Below are 22,160 nucleotides of genomic sequence, written 5' to 3'. Positions count from 1 at the left end.
GGCCTCTCACTACAGGACAGGGTTGGCATGTCACCTTGGTACAGGGTATAAGGACTGATTTCAAGCTACATGCACTGGGCAGGATCTGTGATGTCACCTTGATGTAATGTATAGGGGCTGGCCTCTCACTACAGGACAGGCCTGTCATGTCACCTTGGTACAGGGTATATGGGCTGTTTACTCAATATATGCACTGGGCAAAGCTGCAGATCTGTGATATCACCTTGATGATATAAAACTATGTAAGGTACTTAACACAAGGAGATTGCCAGAGGATCTGGATAAGTTGGGACTTGGGCAGAAAAGTGGCAAATGAAGTTTAACACATATAAATGTAAGGTTCTGCAGACCGGCAGAGAAAATACATGTCACCATTACACACTGAATGACAAACTACTCCGGAAAACTGACATGGAAAAGGACTTGGGGATTTTAGTTAACTGTAAACTTAATTGGAACAACCAGTGTCAGGCAGCTGCTGCCAAGGCAAATAGGATCATGGGGTGCATCAAAAGAGGTGTAGGGGCACATGACAAGAACATGGTTCTTCCTCTTCACAAGTGACTAGTCAGGCCACACTTGGAATATTGTGTACAGTTTTGGGTACCGGTACTCAAGAAAGACATATCAGAGCTTGAGCAGGTACAAAGTCGGCCAACTAAATTACTAAATGGAATAGGCGGACTACAATACCAAGTTATCAAATTGGGGTTATTTAGTTTAGAATAAAAGACAGCTGAGTGACCTAATAACTATGTGTAGATATATTTGGGGGCCGTACAGGGATCTCTTCCATCATCTATTATATCCAGGGCTGTGATTGTAACAAGGGGGCATCTTCTACATCTAGAGTAAAGAAGTTTTCTACACCGACATAGACGGGGGTTCTTTACTGTAAGAGCAGTGAGACTATGGAACTCTCTGCTTGAGAACGTGGTGATGGTGAATTCGATAAAAGAGTTTAAGAGCGGCTTGGATGCCTTTCTTGAGTGTAAAAATATGACAGGTTATAGTCACTAATTACTGCAGAAGGGTTGTTGCTCCAAACTTGAAGTCAGGATTGAATTTTTGTTCTACCAAATGAGGAAAATTGGCTTCTAACTTATTGAGGTTTTTCCCTTCCCCTAGATCAACATTGAATAAAAGAGGGTGGGGATTTGGCTGAATTGGACATATGTCTTTTTTCGGCCTAACACACTATGCTACTGTGTTACTATGTTACGTTGATACAATGTATAAGGGCTGGGCAATCACTACTGGTACATGCACTGAGCAGCGCTGTGATGTCACCTCAATACAATATATAAGGGCTGTTTATTCACTACATGCAATGGGCAAGACTGTGATGTCACCTTGATACAATGTATAAGAGCTGATAATTCATTACAGGCACTAGAGAGGGCTGTGATGTCACTTTGATACAACATATATGGGCTGTTTATTCACTACATGCCATGGGCTACAGAATCTGTGATGTCACCTTCATTCAATATACAAGAATGGATGTCTATTCTCATTCCATGGACCAGGGCAGAACTCCCAACTGAATTATGGTGGTAATATCTGGATGTAATGACCTATATGTGTTATTACATACACCACAAAACGCTGCAGGTTCTGAAAATGAGTAATTATGGCCTGATACAAAATATCAGGTCTGATTTCTAATTACAGTACATGGACCAGGGGAGGACTCCAGGCTATCCTGGGGGAAGGGTGTCTAATATCCTAATACAGTGTATAATAAGTGACCAGTCGACATATTGACCAGGAGATAGGTACCTGCATGGTGATTGGGTGAATACTATGGTTATGACTACAGATGAGCGAGCGTACTCGCTAAGGCAAACTACTCGAGCGAGTAGTGAGTTGCGAAGTGAGCAGGGGAGAGAGATCTCCCCCCCGTTCCTCCCCGCTCTCCCCCGCTGGCACCCGAAGCTTTTGAGACGAGCGGGCAGGTAATTGCATAAGGCACTACTCACTCGAGTAGTTGTTCAAAAAACGATTTTCATTTTGTTAAATTGTAAAAAACACCTCTGCGCCTAATGAGATGTTGTTTTAGTCTGAAGCATGAAATCTGAAAATAAAATACATACCATGAGAATTGTGAACTGACGATGCTAACAATATTTAACCCCTTAAGGACATGGCCTATTTTGGCGTTGAGGACCAAGCGATTTTTGGTATTTTTCCATCTCCATTTTTCAAAAGCCATAACGTTTTTATTTTTCCATCGACGCGGCCGTATAAGGGCTTGTTTTTTGCGTGGCGAACTGTCGTTTTTATTGGTACGATTTTTGGGTACATAGACTACATTGTAAAACTTTTATTATTTTTTTTATGATCGTAGGGAGAGAAAACGCATCAATTCTGCCATAGATTTTTAATTATTTTTTTTAAAGCGTTAAATATGCAGCATAAATGACACACTACATTTTTTTCTGTGGGACGGTACGGTTACAACGATACCAAAATTTTTATATTTTTTAGGTTTTTCCACTTTTCCACAATAAAAACCCTTTTTTGGAAATTATTATTTTTTTCTAAACTCACTGCATTCAAAGTGCTATAACTTTTTTATTTTTCCATGCACAGAGCTCTCTGAGGGCTTATTTTTTGCGAGACGAGCTGTAGTTTTTATTGGTACCATTTTGGGGTGCACATGTTATTTTTGATCACTTTTATTGTATTTTTTGGGAGGCAAAATGCTAAAAATTAGCATTTTGCCTCAGTTTTTTAGCATTTTTTTTAACGCTTTTTGCTGTGCAGGATAAAAAGTGTGTTCCATTTATTGTACATGTCGTTACGGATGCGTCAATACCAAATACGTTGGATTTTTACATTTTTTTAACTTTTTTTATGCTAATATGAGAAAAAGCATAAAAAAAAGTTTTTTTTTTCATTTTTTTTCATTTTTATTTTTTTTACTTTATTTTGGTCTTATTTTTACACAATCTGTGTCCCTCTGAGGGACTTTTACTACAGCACTAATGATCGCTGCGATAAGGCATGGCAGGACTTCTCTCCTGCCATGCCTTATCGCTTATTGCAGCGATCTTAGGCAATGGCAATACAGGACGCCAGATACCGGCAATAGCAACCAACAACCAGCCAGCCTCTCGCAATCTACTTAGATCACGGCAGGGAAGGGGTTAACAGCAGGGGGGGGCACATCTCCGATGCCCCCCGCTGTCGCAGCGGGAGGCCGGCTACTAGTGACAGGCGGCTCCCAGTGTGGGATAACGTGAGATCTGCTATGATCTCGCACTATCCCTATGACGTAAGGGTACGTCATTTTGCGGGAAGTACCCGCCTCCCATGACGTACCCTTACGTCATGGGGTGGGAAGGGGTTAAACCAATTTTAAATAATAAACCGAATTTAGAGCATCACTATCCAGCACTTATCCATCCTCTGTGACTCATTATTTACCTAGTAACCCTGCTGACAGAAATTCTTGTATTCAAGCTTGCATTATCCCTTTCCTAGTGGATAGTGAGGCTGTGGGCTCAATGTGCCTACATTCTGAAGCCTGAAAGGAGAAGACAGTTGGGCCACTACCTCAACCCAATGGAACAGCTAGAATGTGATCAGGAACCAGGAGCATGATGCGATAGAGTCGCCCTCCCGACCCTGGACAAGCCTTTGGCAATAGTAGTGAAAACTCCTATGCAACGTAGCCGTAAGTAGGGCCGGCTTCCAACAAACTGTTAGTCAGCAGGCACTTTAGTAATGTTCAGACACTTACTATTGCAACTTCTGGGCTCGAGTACATGAGTGGACTGATCTAGTGACCTTAAGCCAGAGTTGAGCTAGAAACCATAGGGAATAGAGTTCATCTTAACTGTGTTACTGATTTACTAGTTTGCACTCAGGGAAGTGTTAATCCGTAAAATACAAATGGTGTGTGACCTTATGTGATTTGCCTTTCTTTTCCACAAGACTGATCCTTGAACTGCATTGTTAACACTGTTTGCTGGTGTTATTTTTTTGTTATTGTGCCTACAGTGTTGTTAATCCTAGGAGTCCGTTAGCCATGGTTAGTCACAGATGATTCTTAGGAAAAAGTTTAATAGTTTCATTGTCATACTTATGTTGTTCCTTTGCATTGTTTGTAAATAGTCTATATTTTTGTAACCCCCAAAAGGTCTAATTGGCTCCTGCCTCTTGTTTTTTTTTGCCTTCCTCTGGATCAACAACATAGGAGAATAAAGAGGCTGAACTAGATGGACATTGTCTTCATTCGGCCTTACATACTATGTTACTATGTATGTTGCATCAAATCCTCAACCTGTGTTGGCGAACCACCACCAATGACACCCCCATCAAGTATTCAACCACTTCTATGCCCCCACTAAGTAATGGAGCCCTCAGGCCACACTGGTCCACTGCTCCCACACCTCCATCTAACAGAGCAGAATATTTATGATTCATGTTAACTTTTCAGGTGAGCTGAAAACCTATTTAAAGGGGTTTTCCAGTTACTGGACAACATTCCTCCTGTGCTAAAATAACAAAAGTAGCTGTACATACCCATTCTGTGCTGCCGCAATCTAAGGCTGCAGATCGGTATTGTTTGATGTTTGTTGTTGAAGATGATGTCATTGAAGGTCATTGACCTCTGCAGCCAATCAGAAGCCCGTTCTCCTGGGATCAGTACTTACTTCCTGGGCACCATGATGGCAGGAGTTCGAACCGGTGATGCTGCAGCCTCTGATTGGCTGCAGTGCCCAGGTGACTTTTGGTAACATCATCTTCCACAACAAACACCAGGACCACTGCGGGGCTCTAGCGCTGGATCGCGGTTGCAGAAGATCTTTTTACAGCTTTTGTTATTTTTGCACAGTGGGAGCTATAGGGAAAAACATGTCCTGTAACAGCAGAACCCCTTTAAGTGAAACTCTAAGAGCAAGTAGGGGGCATTGGCATACAAAGAAGAGAAAGGGCCCCACAAAACAGATAAAAATGTTGTCTAAGGCTACCCACACACATACGAGCGTGATATCACGCAGGTTTTGTGAGTCCCGCAACGTATCAAACTCGTGAAAGATTCTCGGCCGTGTGAAACCGGCCTAACTATTGTGCCAGAAGGTTCTCAGGTTTCTGGTCTTTCGGGAATTGCTGAGCCAGTACCCCATAAAATATACATATAACATGGAGAAGGTTTCAGTCATGGTGGTATTTTGGCTTCTGTTTCTACACTAACCTTGATAAACATGACAGATTTTTTTTTTTTATTTATAATGGGTTTGCAAGTTACCTGTAATTTTACTGGATACAACAGAACTAGAGATGAGCGAGCGTACTCGGTTCGGGTGTTTTTGCACTCAAGCACCGCTTTTTTGGAGTAACTGACTACTCGGACGAAAAGATTCGGGGGCGCGGGGGGTTGCAGAGGGGAGTGTGGGGGGGAGAGAGCTCCCCCGTTTCCCACTGCAACCCCCGCTCCACCAAGCCGCCCCCCCCCCCCCCCCGAATCTTTTTGTCTAAGTAGTCAGTTACTCGGAAAAAGCGGTGCTCGAGTCCAAAAACACCCGAACCGAGTACGCTCGCTCATCTCTAAATGGAACATTATACTACTCTGTCTGATGAAAGGTATGGAAATCCTGACGAAAAGCGTGAACATAGCAGTTTAGTTAATGAGAGATCTGTAATTTCCATTTTTTGTCTGTGTGTTCTAAGTGAGGACAGAATGGAAGGTGAAAACATTGAATTATGGACTTTTGACCATGGGACAAAATCAGACTTTACACTTTGTATGACAAAATGTTCCAAGTCAGCATTCTCCCAGAAGAAACACATTTACCTTTTGTCAGTTTAGCAGCTCAGCAGACAATAAAATCAATTCAGGATTTCCACTTGAAAACTGAACGCAAAAACTTCAATCATTTCTCTATTTACTCCTTGTGGAAATCTTACCAGCTATAGATAAGATAAAGGAGCATTAAAGGTCCTGAAGTCCCAGTTAGACGGGATGACAGTCATTTAAACATCAACGCTAGGTTGTCAGCTCTCACGCAGAGCGTTTAGACAGGCAGATCACCTCTTCCTCCTTGCTCACTACTTCTTCATTCTATATGAAGCGCTGAGCAGGAAGCATTTCCGCTTAGCGAGAAGCCAGAGATGATTTTCATGCTGGTTGAAAGTGAGTAACTAACGAACTGCAAATGAATAGTGCAGGATGGCTGTGCATTTAGACGCGATTTTGATTAAATTAGTTCTTTTGAATGAAATTTGCGCGATAATCGTCCCGTGTAAATGACCCTTAAAGGGGTTGTCCCGCGGCAGCAAGTGGGTCTATACACTTCTGTATGGCCATATTAATGCACTTTGTAATGTACATTGTGCATTAATTATGAGCCATACAGAAGTTATCAAAAGTTATTCACTTACCTGCTCCATTGCTGGCGTCCTCGTCTCCATGGTTGCCGTCTAATTTTCGCCGTCTAATGGCCAAATTAGACGCGCTTGCGCAGTCCGGGTCTTCTGCTTTTCTCAATGGGGCTCCGTGTAGCTCCGCCCCATCACGTGCCGATTCCAGCCAATCAGGAGGCTGGAATCGGCAATGGACCGCACAGAAGCCCTGCGGTCCACCGAGGGAGAAGATGCCGGCAGCCATCTTCAGCAGGTAAGTAAGAAGTCACCGGAGCGCGGGGATTCAGGTAAGCGCTGTCCGGTGTTCTTTTTTAACCCCTGCATCGGGGTTGTCTCGCGCCGAACGGGGGGGGGGGGGGGGGGGGGGGTTGAAAAAAAAAAAAACCCGTTTCGGCGCGGGACAACCCCTTTAAGTCTCCTTTTAGACAGAGCGATTATGGTTTGCATAAGCAAACAAGCCAGTGATGTCATCACTCTTACGCTCTCGTGCAGCCTGTTTAGACAGGCAGATTCATCGTAGACTAGTTCAATGAGAATCATTCAGTATCTGATTGTTCTCCGTAAGAGAAACCACGTAATCTTGTAGATAGGATACCTTTTAATGGCTAACAAAAATACATGATGTTATAGCGAGCTTTCGAACCTCTCAGGGTTCTTCCTCAGGCTTAATGAAATTGATCCAGAAGACGCAGGCAATGGTACCAAACTTTTTTTGTTTTACCTAATGGAGGATATCAGAATGTACCGTACACAAATGGAACATGCGTCTTTGGATCTATTTCATTAAGCTTGAAGAAGGACCCTAAGTAGGTTCAAAAGTTTGCTATACCATCATGTATTATTGTTAGGCATTAAAAGTATCATATCTACAAGATTACTTGGTTTCTCTTACTGAGAACAGTCCGATTGCTAGCAGTCTCACCGCTGAGACTCCCACTGATGCTGAGAATAGGGGTCACTTGTCCCCTCCTTCTCGTCACTCATCAACAAAGAAGAAGTGGCAGCATCCGTTGAGGGTTTTAAAGTAAAATCAGCAACTTTATTACTCCATATTCAAAGCGGTACAGGCAACGTTTCGACTACAGTTAGTCTTTGACAGGCTTGACAAAGACTAACTATAGTCGAAACGTTGCCTGTACTGCTTTGAATATGGAGTAATAAAGTTGCTGATTTTACTTTAAAACCCTCAACGGATGCTGCCACTTCTTCTTTGTTGATGTCTGACTTGGGGACTGGAGGTCCATAGTCCCTTCAGTGGCTTGGCATACATTGCTGGATACCTCTGCGTTGTTAGCGTATTGCCTGGTGTGCTGCGGGATTCTCTCTTGGATACCTCCTTCTAATCACTGTGAGCTCGCTTCTCTCACCCGCAGTGACATTAGTTAGAATAGAGCAGTGGCTGTGCATATATGGACACCACTCCATTCATTTCAATGGGGTGTGATGGAAATATGTGCTCAGCTATCTCTGGCAGAACAGTTGAAACTGAATGAAGTAGCACACCGCATGCGTGACTGCCGCTCCATGCAGTCTCCTCCTGACTGCAGGGGATGCTGTAAGCCCGCAATTGAGGATCCTCAATTCTGTGTTTAGTGGTGGTCTCAGTGGTGAGCCCCCCACTGATCCAATTTTTATCACCTATCCTAGAGATAGGTAATAAATAGAGATGAGCGAACGTACTCGGATAAGCACTACTCGTCCGAGTAATGTGCTTTATCCGAGTACCTCCCCGCTCGTCCTGAAAGATTCGGGACGCGCTGCGGAGCGGGGAGCTGCAGGGGAGAGCGGGGAGGAACGGAGGGGAGATCTTTCTCTCCTTCTCTCCCGCCCGCTCTGCCCTGCTCCCCGCTCCGACTCACCTGTCAGCAGCGGAGCGCCCCGAATCTTTCAGGACGAGCGGCGAGATACTCGGATAAAGCACATTACTCGGACGAGTAGTGCTTATCCGAGTACGTTCGCTCATCTCTAGTAATAAACGTTGACTCTGATACAATCCCTTTAACTCAACCAATAAATGGAGTACATATATACTACATGTTAAATGAAATATCAATTAAAATGTTTATTAGAAAACCATATCCCATTGTGCCCTGCAAATAAATCAAACTTCCGGAAAGACAAGAGATATCCGTCATAATAGCAAGTCTTGGGGACTCAGTACAATAGTGTCTAAGAAGTTCACCCCGGAAGCCGCTGTGACAATGATGGAAGAGTACATGGCACTCAGAATATGGATGGGTAAAAGGAACATCTTGTAGAGTCTTCATCTGTAAGAGTGAACACATCTCTTAATAACATAATAAAATATACTAGTCTTCAAACTGCTGCATCATAAACTTCCTGCTGTATTCATAGGCTACAAAGAGAGCTCCATTGGCTGGGAAAGCTCTGATTAACGTTGGTTTTAGGCCAGAGTATAAAGCCACGATACCTGCAAAACAAAGAGGAGGTCACTTTATTAATGAGAAAGCACAGTTAGAAGTTGTGTCTGGTGCCCGACGGTTCCCAAGACATCAATGCTATATAAAAGGTACCTGATAGCTGGGGACAAATTTTGCAACTGGGCCCAGGAGCTTAATGTTATACTTCATTATACTGTATATACTGAATGGCCACCTTATTACAGACACCGGACTTTGAATTTTGGAGCTTCTCTGCATGGATATTAGATCTGTGATCCTGGACTGCAGCATCAAGTGACAAGTTTTCCATGGATTGGTTTAATTGTAAATCTACATTAGATGGGAAAATCCAGCAATCTGAGTGACTTCCATCTAAGCCTGGTCATCGGTACTAGACTAGCCGGGACAGGATTTCATACACGGCCAACCTTGTGGGGTTTTCTCATGTAACAGTGTCGTGATTATACAGAGAATGATGCGATCAAGGCAAAAATTCAGCACAAACATCAATCATGTGAACCTTAACAATGTATTAACAAAAGGGGTCAGAGGTAGAGATGAGCGAGTACCAAAATGCTCGGGTGCTCATTATTCGAGTTGAGCTTTTCGTAATATTCGAGAGCTCTATTCATTGCGCTGATGGGAGGTCGGAATTTGGCACAAGCAGCATGAACCGATGAACCCTTCCTGTCAACAGTTCATGCTACTGGAGGGGGAGTATTGGTGTGGGGAATGTTTTCTTGGCACAACCTGGATCACCTGATACTTGTGAATGGACTCCTGAACATCGAAGGAGGTCCAACTTGCTACTAGATGGGGTTCTCTAATAAAAAGTGTCCATTCAGTGTATATGTGAATGGTTATCCATCTAAACTGCGTGTTTCAGATTAACTGCATCTCAGAGATGTGTAGAACCAGAATGTATTCTAGTATATCCGGGCAAAACGTCTGTGTGCAAAATAAGACAATGTTTAAAAATGTGCAATCTAGAAACTCTTAACGAGTCACTCATTAATTCCTTTGTGGGTAGGTATGAAGTTACAAAGTCTATAGGAGCCTAAAGCGGCTCCCTGTTCCCTCTGTAGCTGCTCTCAGAAACATCGTTTTTAAAATAGTGAATATTATATATCGCTAGTACTTCCTGCGCTAACATCTTATAATAGATATTGAAATTAGTACAAGATCCTTCAAAGGAGTTGTCCAAGTGATTGGTGACAGTGGGGGGTATTAGTGGTAGTGGGGGGATGCAGAGTACATAAAACAATAAACAATACTCACCTTCTGCTGGCGCAATGCTCCCCGCCACCACTCTCAGCTCTATTGCTTATAAGTGTTGCAGCGGTCACATGGGTTGTTTATCCACATGACCACTGCAGCCAATAGAAGCCCCTGCAAAGGGCTCCACTTCTGGCCAGGTGACCTGTTGGATGCCGTGGTGCCAGACTGCTAGTGCCACGGTGAGTATATTTATTCTATATATTTTGGGCACTGGCGGCCCAAAATGATATAAAAAAAATAACTTGGAAAACCCCTTTAAGAGCTTGCAGCGCCATTCATTATAATATTGCACAAACTGCCTGACCACACTCTGTCTCCTGTATAACCTTTCCCATTACACTGGACTGTGCACCTACCTGCTAAACATTATTCAGAAAATTAAAGGGGCTATCCAAAGAGAGACATTTACCACAATGCAGGTGACATGATATGGACCTCTCGTTGTTAGTGACATCATCGAAGGGGGCTGGCTGACAAGCTTATTTCAATAACCAAGCCAGACCCCTTTTTTGTCACATCTGATGCAGAGACAGAGAAAGGGGCTAGCTTAGTTATAGAAATTATTGATAATGTCACTGATAATCAAAGATCCATATGCATGACTTGGTGTCAGAGCCGGTCCGGAAGTAGCGGTGCTGGTACCGCTGGACCCCAATTGGTTCGAGGTATGTATAACTTTTTAAGCAGCAGAGACTAGGTAGAGGTACCAAAGTCCAGGAGCTAGCTATACAAGTCAGCCATAAATAAGTGGTGAGTAAGGGATTTCTCTGTGTGAAATTGGGCAACTTGGTTGGTTCTCTCCCTGGGTATTGCAGAATCAAACCCTTACAGATATGAACCCCACATTTATCTGTTGTGGGACAACCATTCTCATTCGGATGGATGTGATTGTGTGCTGGAGTGTGTGAATTTATATAGTACTTATAGGTTTTTGTGAGGTGTGGCCTAAAGCGACCCTTTGTGCCTGAAACAAAGATGGCCGCACTGCTTCTCTGACTACCTGATATATACTGTGCATGACTACACTACACTTTGCTTTCACTGACCAGTGCTGAGCATGTAAGCTGAGTAGCACTGGTCAGTCAGAGCAGCGTGCTGATACTTACTATTCCACACTATACATCAGGTAGTCAAAGAACCAGTGCAACCATCTTGGTTTGTCCAGGACAAAATCTATTGATACTCACCTTCATTTCTCAAAATTTTCAAAAATGTCCCTATGAATCCTGCTTGTTTTCCTGTCATGGAGAGGACTTGGATTCGGGATTTCACGCAATCCACTGGGAAGACAACCAGCCACAATGACATGCCGCCAATACCTCCACTAATCATCAATGGCACTATTCCTGGAGGAAAATCCAAAATGGTTCTATAAGTATAAATACACTGGGATTTTAATTCAGAGTTCATTTTTCAACCTCATTCAATATTAATTTTGAATTGTCCCTTATAGGGGAGCGATACTATTACCATTCACATTTTGGTTCCTGCCTTTCAATACGTATATTGGTAGATTACAGCAATAGTAATGCCTGACATAGCCAGTGAATGCAAACAGATACAAATAATATATACTTGGTTCTTAAAAGCTTAAAGTGGTTGTCCCTTTATTGAACATTAATAGTGATGAGCGAGCATACTCGCTAAGGGCAATTACTCAAGCGAGCATTGCCCTTAGCGAGTACCTGCCCGCTCGAGAGAAAAGGTTCGGGTGCTGGTGGCAGGCAGGGAGCTGCGGGGGAGAGCGGGGAGGAACGGAGGGGAGATCTCTCTCTCCCTCTCTCCCCCCCGCTACCCCCTGCTGACTGACGCAACTCACCGCTCCCCCGCACCGGCACCCGAACCTTTCCTCTCGAGTGGGCAGGTACTCGCTAAGGGCAATGCTCGCTCGAGCAATTGCCCTTAGCGAGTATGCTCGCTCATCTCTAAACATTAACCTTCTGTGTTAGATCCATACAAAATATAGTAATATTTCTAATGAAATAATTACAAAAAATGCTCCGGTGTCTAAATTTTGGTGTTACATACTTGTTACGACGGTCAACTCCCCAGTTTTCTATCAATTTCCTATCAGAATGTCCAGTTCATGCGTCCAATGCTGGCGTTTACACACGCTCAACAGCTCAGTGCCACCACCCAGATCTTCTTGTACATGGATGGCGGCTGATTCGTGTAAATACAGGTCACCTAATAAAAATTAGAAATATAAGCCCCCCCCCAAAAAAAAAAAAGCCCTAGCTACACTACATAAAAAAAAACAATACTCATCTAGCAGGCAGCATTCGGGTCCCTCACACTTGGCTGCGGCACTCCCGCAGTCTTCTGTGTCATCCTCAGCGCTGAGAAGCATTCTCTTTCTGGTAATGGGGCTTGAATATCCCACCTCCTGCAAGAGATTGCTGTGATTGGATCACGAGCACTGTGGCTCAGCCAATCAGAGCCAGCGCTCGATGAACCAATCACAGCCATTCAGTGAATGACATCATTGAATGGCTGTGATTGGTTTATCGAGTGCCGCCTCTGATTGACTGAGGCGGTGTTCCTTAACTAATCACAGCAATCTCTTGCTGGAGGAGGAGTATTTAAGCTCCGTTCCCAGGAAGAGAATCCACTCTCAGTGCTGAGGACTACACGGAAGACTGCCGGAGCGCCACAGCCCAGCGTGAGGGACCCGGACGCCGTCTGCTATGTGAGTATTAAGACAGCCACCAAAAATAAGACAGCATGGCCGTTTTGGGGCGAAAACTAATATAAGACCGTGTCTTATTTTCGGGGAAATTAGGTAGAAACAGCTTCTTCTCACTAGCGGTGGTCTCATGAGAATTCCAATAGTTAATGGTTGAACAACGCCTTTATCCTCTACTAGCCCTTTTTAGTTTTTTTCATTTTTATTTCTCCCCACTTTTAAGTTTTTTATTTTTTTGGCAACATAGCTGAATGAGGACTAGATTTTTGCAGGACAAGTTGCATTTTTCAGTGTTACCATTTAACGCACCATATAATGTAATGGAAAACTTTTAAACATTTATAAAGTGGGATAAATAAAAAAATACAATGTGGACATTGGGGGAGGGGTTGTTTTTAAGGTATTTATGATGACATGCTGTCTTTATTCTGTAGGTGAATGCGATTCTAATAATACCAAATTTATATAGATTTTTGTAGGTTCTGCTGCTCAAAAAAGAAATCATCTTAAAATAAGCTTGCTTTCTGTCGCCATCTTTTGACTCCCAATAACAATTTTAATTTCCCGTGCCGCTCTGTGAGAGCTTGGTTTTTTGTGGGGCAACCTGAATTTTTTATTTGTAGTATTTTGGGACATGTTTGGCTTTTTTATTCATTTTTTTTCTTTGGGTGACCACATAAGAGCAATTCTGGCATTCCATAGGTTTTTTTTCCTGATAATGTTCACTGTGCTAGATAAATAATTTGGAGGTTTTTTTAACTTTTAATATTTTTAAATTTGTTGTTGTTGTTAGCAGTTTAGTCGTTCACAACACTCGGCGACCCTACAGGCTCCCTCCATGTTTTTCGGCTTTGCACTGCTTCTTTCAGCTGTGTGATATCCATGCCAGTATCAGCTCTGACAGTATCGCCCATCATGTTCTTTGGCGGTCCGGTCTTCTTTTGCCACTGATCTGTCCAAGCATTATAGATTTTTCTAGAGACTCTGCTCGCATTACATGGGCAAAATACGTGACCCTGAACCCAATCATTTTGCCCTCCAGTGATATATCGGAGTTTATACGATTCAGGACTTCTCTGTTTGTTACTCTCACCATCCAGGGTATACACAGCAGCATTCACCAACACCACAGCTCAAACGCATCAATCCTCCTATCAGCTTTTTTCGCAGTCCAGCTTTTACATCCATACATGGCTATGGGGAACAGAGTGGTTTGTACTATCCTGCATTTAGGTGCGATGCCGATATCCCTACATTTCTAGATTATTTCACTAGTAATTTTAAAAAATCGTATTTAGTTTTTTTAGTTCCTATAGGGGACTTGAACTTGCAAATGTTTTATCGGTTATACAATATACTGCAATACTTTGGAATTACAGTATATTCGATTTTGTGGGCCATTCTACTAAGCACTGCTACAGACATGACTTAATAGGTGAAGATCCATGGCAGCCTGAGGGGCCTTCTGAGCGAATAAACAGCGATTCACCATCTCACTGTGGGCAGGCCATTTTGCTGACATAGAGAGCACTCTCCTTCTGTCGGGCCAATTCTCACAGCAGCATCTAAAGTGTTAATGGCAAGGATCGGTGTTATCTTCAATGCTAACAGTTGCAGCAATATAATAACAGCTAGAATCCACTGTACATGTATGCCGGATATCAAGAAGGGGTTAAAGGGTTTGTGTCATTAGCTTTGACCTTCCTAAATGTAAAACAATGCTAAACAAAAGCTGGGGACGCTAAATAGGTGCTTTCCAGAAGACGTCAATCGAGAGTGGAGCGCATTGCCACCTATAGTTCAGTACATTTAACACATGTGTTTGCATGCGGCGCTTCAGTGAATAAAGTTAATTTTTCTCAGGCATTCTTCGTTTATGGTAACAAACATGGGTACGGGTGAACTTGTTTGACCAGCAACTTTTTAGCTGTGTTAAAAGTCAGGTCAGAACTGACGGCAGGATCCATTTAGCTCAAGTGAACAAAGATGGAAGGATGATACAAAATCAATAAGCTTTGGCTATGGGTTTTCCCACTTTGGACAATGCCTTTTTGTAAAGGCCCTTTTACATGGGCGGATTCCTGCAGTTCAGTGAGCACTGATCCTTGAGATTGGCGCTCATTTAAATGATCTTTACATAGATAGATGCTGGCCTTATGGGGGACAAACGATAGTTCATAGAGGATTCCTTCCTTATGTACTTTCCTCACTGTCAGCAGCACATTCTGTATGTGTGTGGAGATGTGTTGCTGACAAACAATAATTTTACTGCAGCACAAATGAGTCAATCAGCCTACAAATAAGCTGGTCAAGGACATATTCACATGGCCCGATAATAGGGCAAACGAACGTTCATGCCAAATCATCTGGCTGTGTAAAAAGGCCTTTAGAAGTTACAGCAAGTTCATTCTAGGGTTTCCAGCCAGGGGCGTAACTATAGGGGATGCAGGGGATGTGGTTGCACCCGGGCCCAGGAGCTTTAGGGGGCCCATAAGGCCTCTCTTATCCATATAGGGAACCCAGTACTATGAATACAGCATTATAGTTGGGGGCCCTGTTACAGGTTTTGCATCGGGGCCCAGGAGCTTCACGTTATGCCTCTGTTTCCAGCCTTTGAGACCCCTGGTAATAAACTGTAATCTGTAGAAAAAGTGAAAAAAGTGTTCAATTTCCCTGCAGCGCCACCACAGGAGAAAAGACACATTACACAGTTTCCATTAAAATGAATGGTGTCCATGTAAATCAAAGACATGCTAGGTCCTCCAGTACAAGAGATACTCTTGCTGGTTGTTCTTTGCTAAGACTATAACATAAGGGACCATCTCTATTATAGGGGTTGGCTAGGAAACTAACAAGATGTCCACCATCTATGTGGCCTATCCTAGAATGACACTCGAGTGCAAGGGAGAGGAACCATGGATGGGGGTAGAGTCTAACACCACAATGTTTCTTCCTGTAAGCCTGATAGGAACAAATAGTGTGCTGTTAGGCTTCATTCCACTTCTCCATAACCATAGGATAGGTGATAAAAGTCTGATCAGTCTGTCTCACCACTGAGATCCCCACGGATCCCAAGAACGGGGGGTCCCATGCCCCCCTCTCCTCCTAACCACAGGCTAACTGCACTGTTCACAGTAAGGAGGAGATTGACTGGAGTGGCGGTCCTGCATCTGCAGCAACACTCCATTCATTTCAAAGGGGCTGACAGAAATCGTCAAGTAAAAGTGCTTGGCTATCCCTGGCATTCCCATTGAAGATGAATGGAGCCACAGCTCATACGCACGACTGCCACTCCATTCCGGGGGGTGCAGTGATCCTGCAGTGAGGAGATGGGAGTCATGGGACCCCCTTTCTCAGGAATGCCCTCCACAGCAAGACCACTCACTGGTCACACTTTCATAACCTATCTTATGAATAGGTGCTAAAAGCCAATAGCGAGACAATCCCTTTAACTCAGCATTCTCCAATAGTTATTTCAAAGTGGTTGTTCTAAACCAGACAACCAATTTACGGTAAAGTGAAAACACAAAGTACTATTATTATAGAATGAAGTAAATAATTTTCATACCTAACTCATCTTTAGATTTTCCATTTCTTGTAAAAAAGGAGCGACCTAATTCATAGCCCCCAAAGAAGAAGAAGTAGCCTGGAACCTCCCTGAGTAAAGTGCTGGAGAGTCCATGATAGAAACCCATTGGCCCATCCGTACGCATGATGTTCTTTATCACTGACCACACTGTACTATGGAGAGAGGAACAATCGTATGAAGAAAGTGCACCAATCTGGGTAGACTTGGGTTTACATAGTTCACAACTCACTTGTGCCCCTCTATAATCTTTCCGGATAGCTGCATTTCATGCATGGCTTGAAGACGACACTTGACCAGCTCTGTGGGACAAAGGGCTAATGAAGCAAAGGCTGCTGCGAACGAGCCTGCGGTTGCATTGTGTAGATCACTAAAACATAGATGAAACACGACACCGTTACAATGTTCAGTTGTATATGAGACAAATACGAGAAGACCGAGAAGTCGCTCACTACAACTGCCAAGGACTCACTCAGGACTTTGTTAGGTCCTGCTGTTCCACGGAACCACTATTGGTCAAAATCGCTTGTCGAACAGTGTAAAAGTACCCATAGATTGAGAGGCGATACCCTAAGGGAACATTTCTTAGGCCTGTGTCATACAGGCGTATTTCAGTGTTTTGCGAGCGCAAGATTTGCGCACACAATACACAGTGAATGGAACCCTGATTTCAATTGGTTTGTTCACGAGCTCATATTTTGCGTGTATTACGTTTGCGCCCGAAAATACGCAGCATGCTCTATTTTCCTGCATATTTGTGCACGGAAATAGCACATATTGAACTAATTAACATAATTGCCCATTACAATCAATGGGATAATGTTTGCATGTTTTGGTAGACTCGCAAATGTCTACAACTTGTGCGCAAAAATTACAGTAAAACACGCACTGGCATGCACAAAAATGTAACGCCCATCACACATGCACGCATAACAGCACTTACGCCTGTGTGACACCGGCCTTAGTTAAGAGACTCTTACTCTCTCTGGGTTAACCCTTTCAAATCCACTGTCTGACCTGTGAAGACATTATGATTTAAGGCTGTACAGCTCCGATGTTGGAAGACGCCCGTCGGGGTTCTCTTACTGTATATTGCCAGCCTCTCTGCTGTCGGAGCCTATCTAACGTGTCACGTCATGCAGTACTGGCTTTAGCCAGCATATAGCGCCATTGTATAACGGCAGAAAAAGAGTAAGCTCCCTAGGAAAACTATGATAAAAAATTGGATTGGAAAGGGTTAAACTTGACGCCAGCAGAAGAATTACCATATAGAGTTTTATATATGGTACTTATGTAACTTTTAATAAAGCAGTAGCCAATTTTACTATCACAAAAGCGTTTATTATTATTTTGGATGGTGAAAATGGGGGTATGGGCACAGCTTGTCCAGGGTTCTACTTTATTGCGTGTATAAGGCATGTAATGCTTTGAATATAGTGGTTATATTCTCTACTATCTGGCTTGAATTGTGATACACTCATTTATTCCTGTTCTTTGGCATCATCATGACTATCACTATAGAGCCATTACTTCACTACAGTCGTTACTTATGTGCCATGATATCACAGTTTAAGGGATAGGCTTGTGAAATCTATACATAATATGGTTGGTACACAGAGACAGTCATTCCTGTTCTCCCTGAAGGTAGGCAATTTCCCTTGTCTTAATTGCTGTAACAGCCTGTACTCATCCCTTTACTGGTAAACCCTTCTATAACAAAAGTAGATATACTTCTTCCTATGTGCTCTACCGTGTTTCCCCCGAAAATAAGACCTTGTCTTATATTAATTTTAGCTCCAAAAGAGGCCCTAGCTCTTATTTTCGAGGATGTCTTATTACACTTACCTAGCAGGCCAGGTCCAGGTCCCTCCCGTTGCTCTCCCGAGCTCCTGCGCAGTTGCTGCAGTTTTTGGCCGCCCACATAAGATCACTTCCTGGTTACGGGATTCATAAATCTCGCCTCCTATAAGCGTGATTGATTCTTTGAGCGCTGCTCAGCCAATCAATGCAGCGCTCGATGAACCAATGCGATAGCTGTGATTGGTTTATCGAGCGCTGCATTGATTGGTTATTTGAGTGCTGCTCCACCAATCACAGCCATCAGGTTGTGGATGCAGGATTTATGAATGCACGTGATGGCTGTGCATGGTATATCGAGCGCTGCATTGATTGGCTGAGCAGCGCTCGAAGAACCAATCATGGCTCCGCCAATTCTTAAATCCTGCCTCTACAACGTAATGGCTGTGATTGGTTCTTCGAGCGCCGTAGCTCAGCCAATGAATGCAGTGCTCGAAGAACCAATCACAGTCATTGCTTCTTGGAGGCCGGATTTATGAATCCCGTAACCAGGAAACGATCTTGTATGAGCGGTTGAGGACTGCTGGAACCGCATCGGAGCTCTGGAGAGCAGCGGAAGGGACCTGGACCGAGCCTGCTAGGTAATGTCTTTCTTTTTTTCAGTCATGACGGTTTCATCTACTTATACTTTAATGCTACTGGTGATGTCTAGAATATATATTGTCTCAATGAGAATTACATCTATTAGTGACCATTCAGACTCTTCATTATTATGTGTGTTTTTTCCGCAGAGCTGTTTAAGAGTTTTTTGCGCCAGTGCGGATATACATTTGGGTGAAATCACCTAGTATGGAGGAGTTTCACTTGCAATTGATTAATCGCAGACAATTGCGAAATATACCTGGTACTTGTAGCTGGGTAGTGTATTACCTCATTGGAGTCTTATATACACAGTCCATTTTGGATATGTGGTTTTTCGTGATGTTCGCTTGGGTAATCCTGCACTAGAACGAATGCACATTTGGGTGTTTTACACCTCTTTGGGGGTGTTCTAATGTACGATTATCTTTTCCCATGTTAGTACGAATGTTATTTGAACATAATCTTAGATTTACCGCATTGCTGAGAAATATATGATGTTATATTGAGTATATTCCCATATACATTGCTTACTCTTCTTTCTTGGTTCCCTGGTTAGGTATTTGATCATATGGACCTTTATACATATTATCCATATGTATTAAATGTTTCTTTATTCGATTCGTCCTATGTATGATTGTGATTCCAACTCAGGTGCGTGTCTATGTGGAATGTACTGTATAGTGGTTGATAAGCCCATGTTCCCATATGTTAATTGGGATATCCATTTCCAAATATATATCTACTCTCATTAAGATGACTTGTTGTTGGAGCCTCATGTTGTGTGGATTGACTGATGGCCATGTACCATTCTATTTGTTGCCTGGGTGAATATATTTACGATTTTTTTAATGATATTTGACGCACATAGATTACGTTCTTTGATCGTTATCTCGTGGGATTTTGAGACTATGCTCCTGCGGCTGTGCAGGTAAATTGCCTTGATGCTGAATAATTTGGCTGGTGCCATGATGGGTCTGCATGCTGTGATGAAGGCTGGCCAATGATGATAGAAGTGTATTGGCTCTGTATTCTGGGAGGGGCTTATATGACTGATGTTAATCTATTTCGCTATTTATATGGGACACTTGTATGTATCTGTATGCTTGACAAAGACCCATTGGCCAAAACGTTGCTGCTGTTATGTCATTGGTGAAATAAAGACTTTTTGAATTTTGCACCTTGAATGCTTTCATGTCTTCCTTCTATGACTCTGAAGGGGTCACTGAAGGGCAGTATTACAGGATACAGAGGGTGTAGCTTAGCATAGTGGGGCTTGGTTTGTCCTAATAATTTGCTATAGTTACCCCTCAAAAGTTGGGAGGTATGGTTCTTCAGCCTACATAACTTACTGCAAAAGTCATGATATATGTGAAAATTCTTGATATTCTCTGTTAGAAGAGTTGTACCACAATCGACTTTAATCACCTATCCATGGGATAGGTAATAAAAGTCTGATTGGTGGGGGTTTCACTAGGGAGACCCCATTGATCCCAAAAACGGGGGTCCCATGTCCCCCCCTCCTCTTCACTGCACACCCGCTGAGGATGAAACTGAATGGAGTGACGGTCGCACAAGCACAGTGCTGCTCCATTCATCTTCAATGAGATTGCAGAAGATAGCTGAGCATTTGTATTCAGCTATTTCTGTTAGCCCCACTGGAATGAATGGAGCAACGCTGTAACCGGCGCTTTAGTCAATCTCCATATTGTTGCAAAGGGTGCGGTGAACCCGCAGTGACAAAAATGGGGGGACAAGGGATCTCTTATTCTTGTGATTTGTTGGGGTCTCACTGTTAAGACCCCTACAATCAGATTTTTCTCACCTATGGATAGGTGATAAATGTTGAGTGTGATACAACCCCTTTAAAGTGGGATTCCCATCAGAGATATTTATGGCAATGGTTGGGGTCCTACTTAGGGGACTTTCAACTATAGAGAGAACGAAGGTCCCTTACTCCTGTTTTCTGCACTCCAGAAAGGTGGAGACCTGCATGCATGCGGCTATATTATATCTTATGACTAATGCTGAGGAGCTGAGGACTAGAAAATACTAGTCCCGCACTGCTACTTCACATCCGCCGTAACAGGGACAGCCACACAGTTCTTCACCATAGATTTGCCAGCTTAAAAGCAGAGAATCGAGTTGCTTTCCATTCTCTGCATCAGAAGGAAGCGGCTGTCCTCTAACAATTATGTCTATGTCCTGATGGTTGGGGACCACACAGAACAGCATTGCAGGCCGGGCGGCACGTGCCCCTCCAATTTGCAGGTTGTGCAAGCCTAGACTAGCAGAATATAGCATCTAATAATGACAACTATTATGTCTCACACGGTCATGGTCTGGTTAGTTTTCCTACTTTGGGATCAATTATATACATTTGAGGGAAAACTAAACATTTCTTGCTGACTTCAAAATAAGTGTTACACATTGCTGGAAATGTCCTTAAAAAATCAGAATGAAGAACTATAACTATGGTGTAGAGTTCTTTATGCCTGTGCTTCCGGTTTCATGTCTAGTACAAACTGTCAAATAAATGCAACTGAAACCGACCACAATGATCAATTTAAAATGGTCATAAAAATAGGAAAACTGCAGCGTGCACTAAATCAGTCAAGAAATTGATGAGTAGACCACTTATCTTTTTTTTTCTTTGAATTTAGGAATTACTTGAACATCATAATGTAATCAGACTGGTTCTCTGGTTCTCCCAAACCTTACCTGAGAGGTGCGTTCCTTTCCAAGCCCACAATCCTCCTCACAACTCTCTGGCAGAAGCCATAGCTCATAAAGAGTACGGAGTTCTCTGAGATGTTTGCAAGAAGAGCTGGACTGGTTCCTTTGTAGAAGCCTCTGAACCCCACTTGTTTGTACGTCTTCGTTGCACAGTCTATAAGGCCTCCGTACAGATTAGGGAACGTCTGCATTTTCACCTTGGCGGTGTCAAACGGCTGTCCGGTCAGAACACACGCTGTTCCACCTGAAATAATTATGCAATGCATGTATAATAAAAGAATTTCATGAAATCATCTTTTTGGTGACCATATACCATTACGATTGTTGGGTTCTTTATTGATATGTGGATTGGATGTCTGTGTCCTGAAGTACTATATAAAACCTTCTTTTAAATGTTCAGGAATGTTTGAGATGCTCTGCAGGTATCCGATATAAGTAAAGGAGCAGCACAGCCAATGGAGACCAGCTTTAAAGTGGCGGAGGCCTATGCTGAGCAGGCTGAGTAGTCCGTGTCCTAAGAAGGACTATTGCTGGCCAGGAATGGAGTATGTGAGTCTGGAGAAGCTGCTAACATTCCATCAGGAGCCGGAGATAATGCGGCTGGACTTATGGAGTGGTGCATGCGGTTTAGGTGTACCTCCCACTGACGAAGAGGAAGTGA

General features: G+C 43.1%; 1 protein-coding gene across 3 annotated transcripts in view; it reads right to left on the bottom strand.

The window, feature by feature from the left end:
- Positions 1–8,458: 8,458 nt before the first annotated feature.
- LOC136581758 (mitochondrial ornithine transporter 1-like) overlaps positions 8,459–22,160 on the bottom strand; it is a 53,332-nt gene continuing 39,630 nt past the window's right edge. For all 3 annotated transcript variants that reach the window (XM_066582395.1, XM_066582390.1, XM_066582384.1), the window contains exons 3-7: positions 21,485–21,743; positions 16,560–16,697; positions 16,310–16,482; positions 11,243–11,401; positions 8,459–8,806 (exon numbers count right to left, since the gene is read on the bottom strand). In XM_066582395.1, the coding sequence (XP_066438492.1) occupies positions 8,685–8,806; positions 11,243–11,401; positions 16,310–16,482; positions 16,560–16,697; positions 21,485–21,743 (851 nt within the window). In that variant the 3' untranslated portion in view covers positions 8,459–8,684. The remainder of the gene's footprint in view (positions 8,807–11,242; positions 11,402–16,309; positions 16,483–16,559; positions 16,698–21,484; positions 21,744–22,160) is intronic.

This window comes from Eleutherodactylus coqui, chromosome 1 (assembly GCF_035609145.1).
Source record: "Eleutherodactylus coqui strain aEleCoq1 chromosome 1, aEleCoq1.hap1, whole genome shotgun sequence".
Taxonomy (NCBI): domain Eukaryota; kingdom Metazoa; phylum Chordata; class Amphibia; order Anura; family Eleutherodactylidae; genus Eleutherodactylus; species Eleutherodactylus coqui.
Note: the sequence above shows the minus strand (reverse complement) of the source record. Positions and strands in the feature narration are given on the sequence as shown.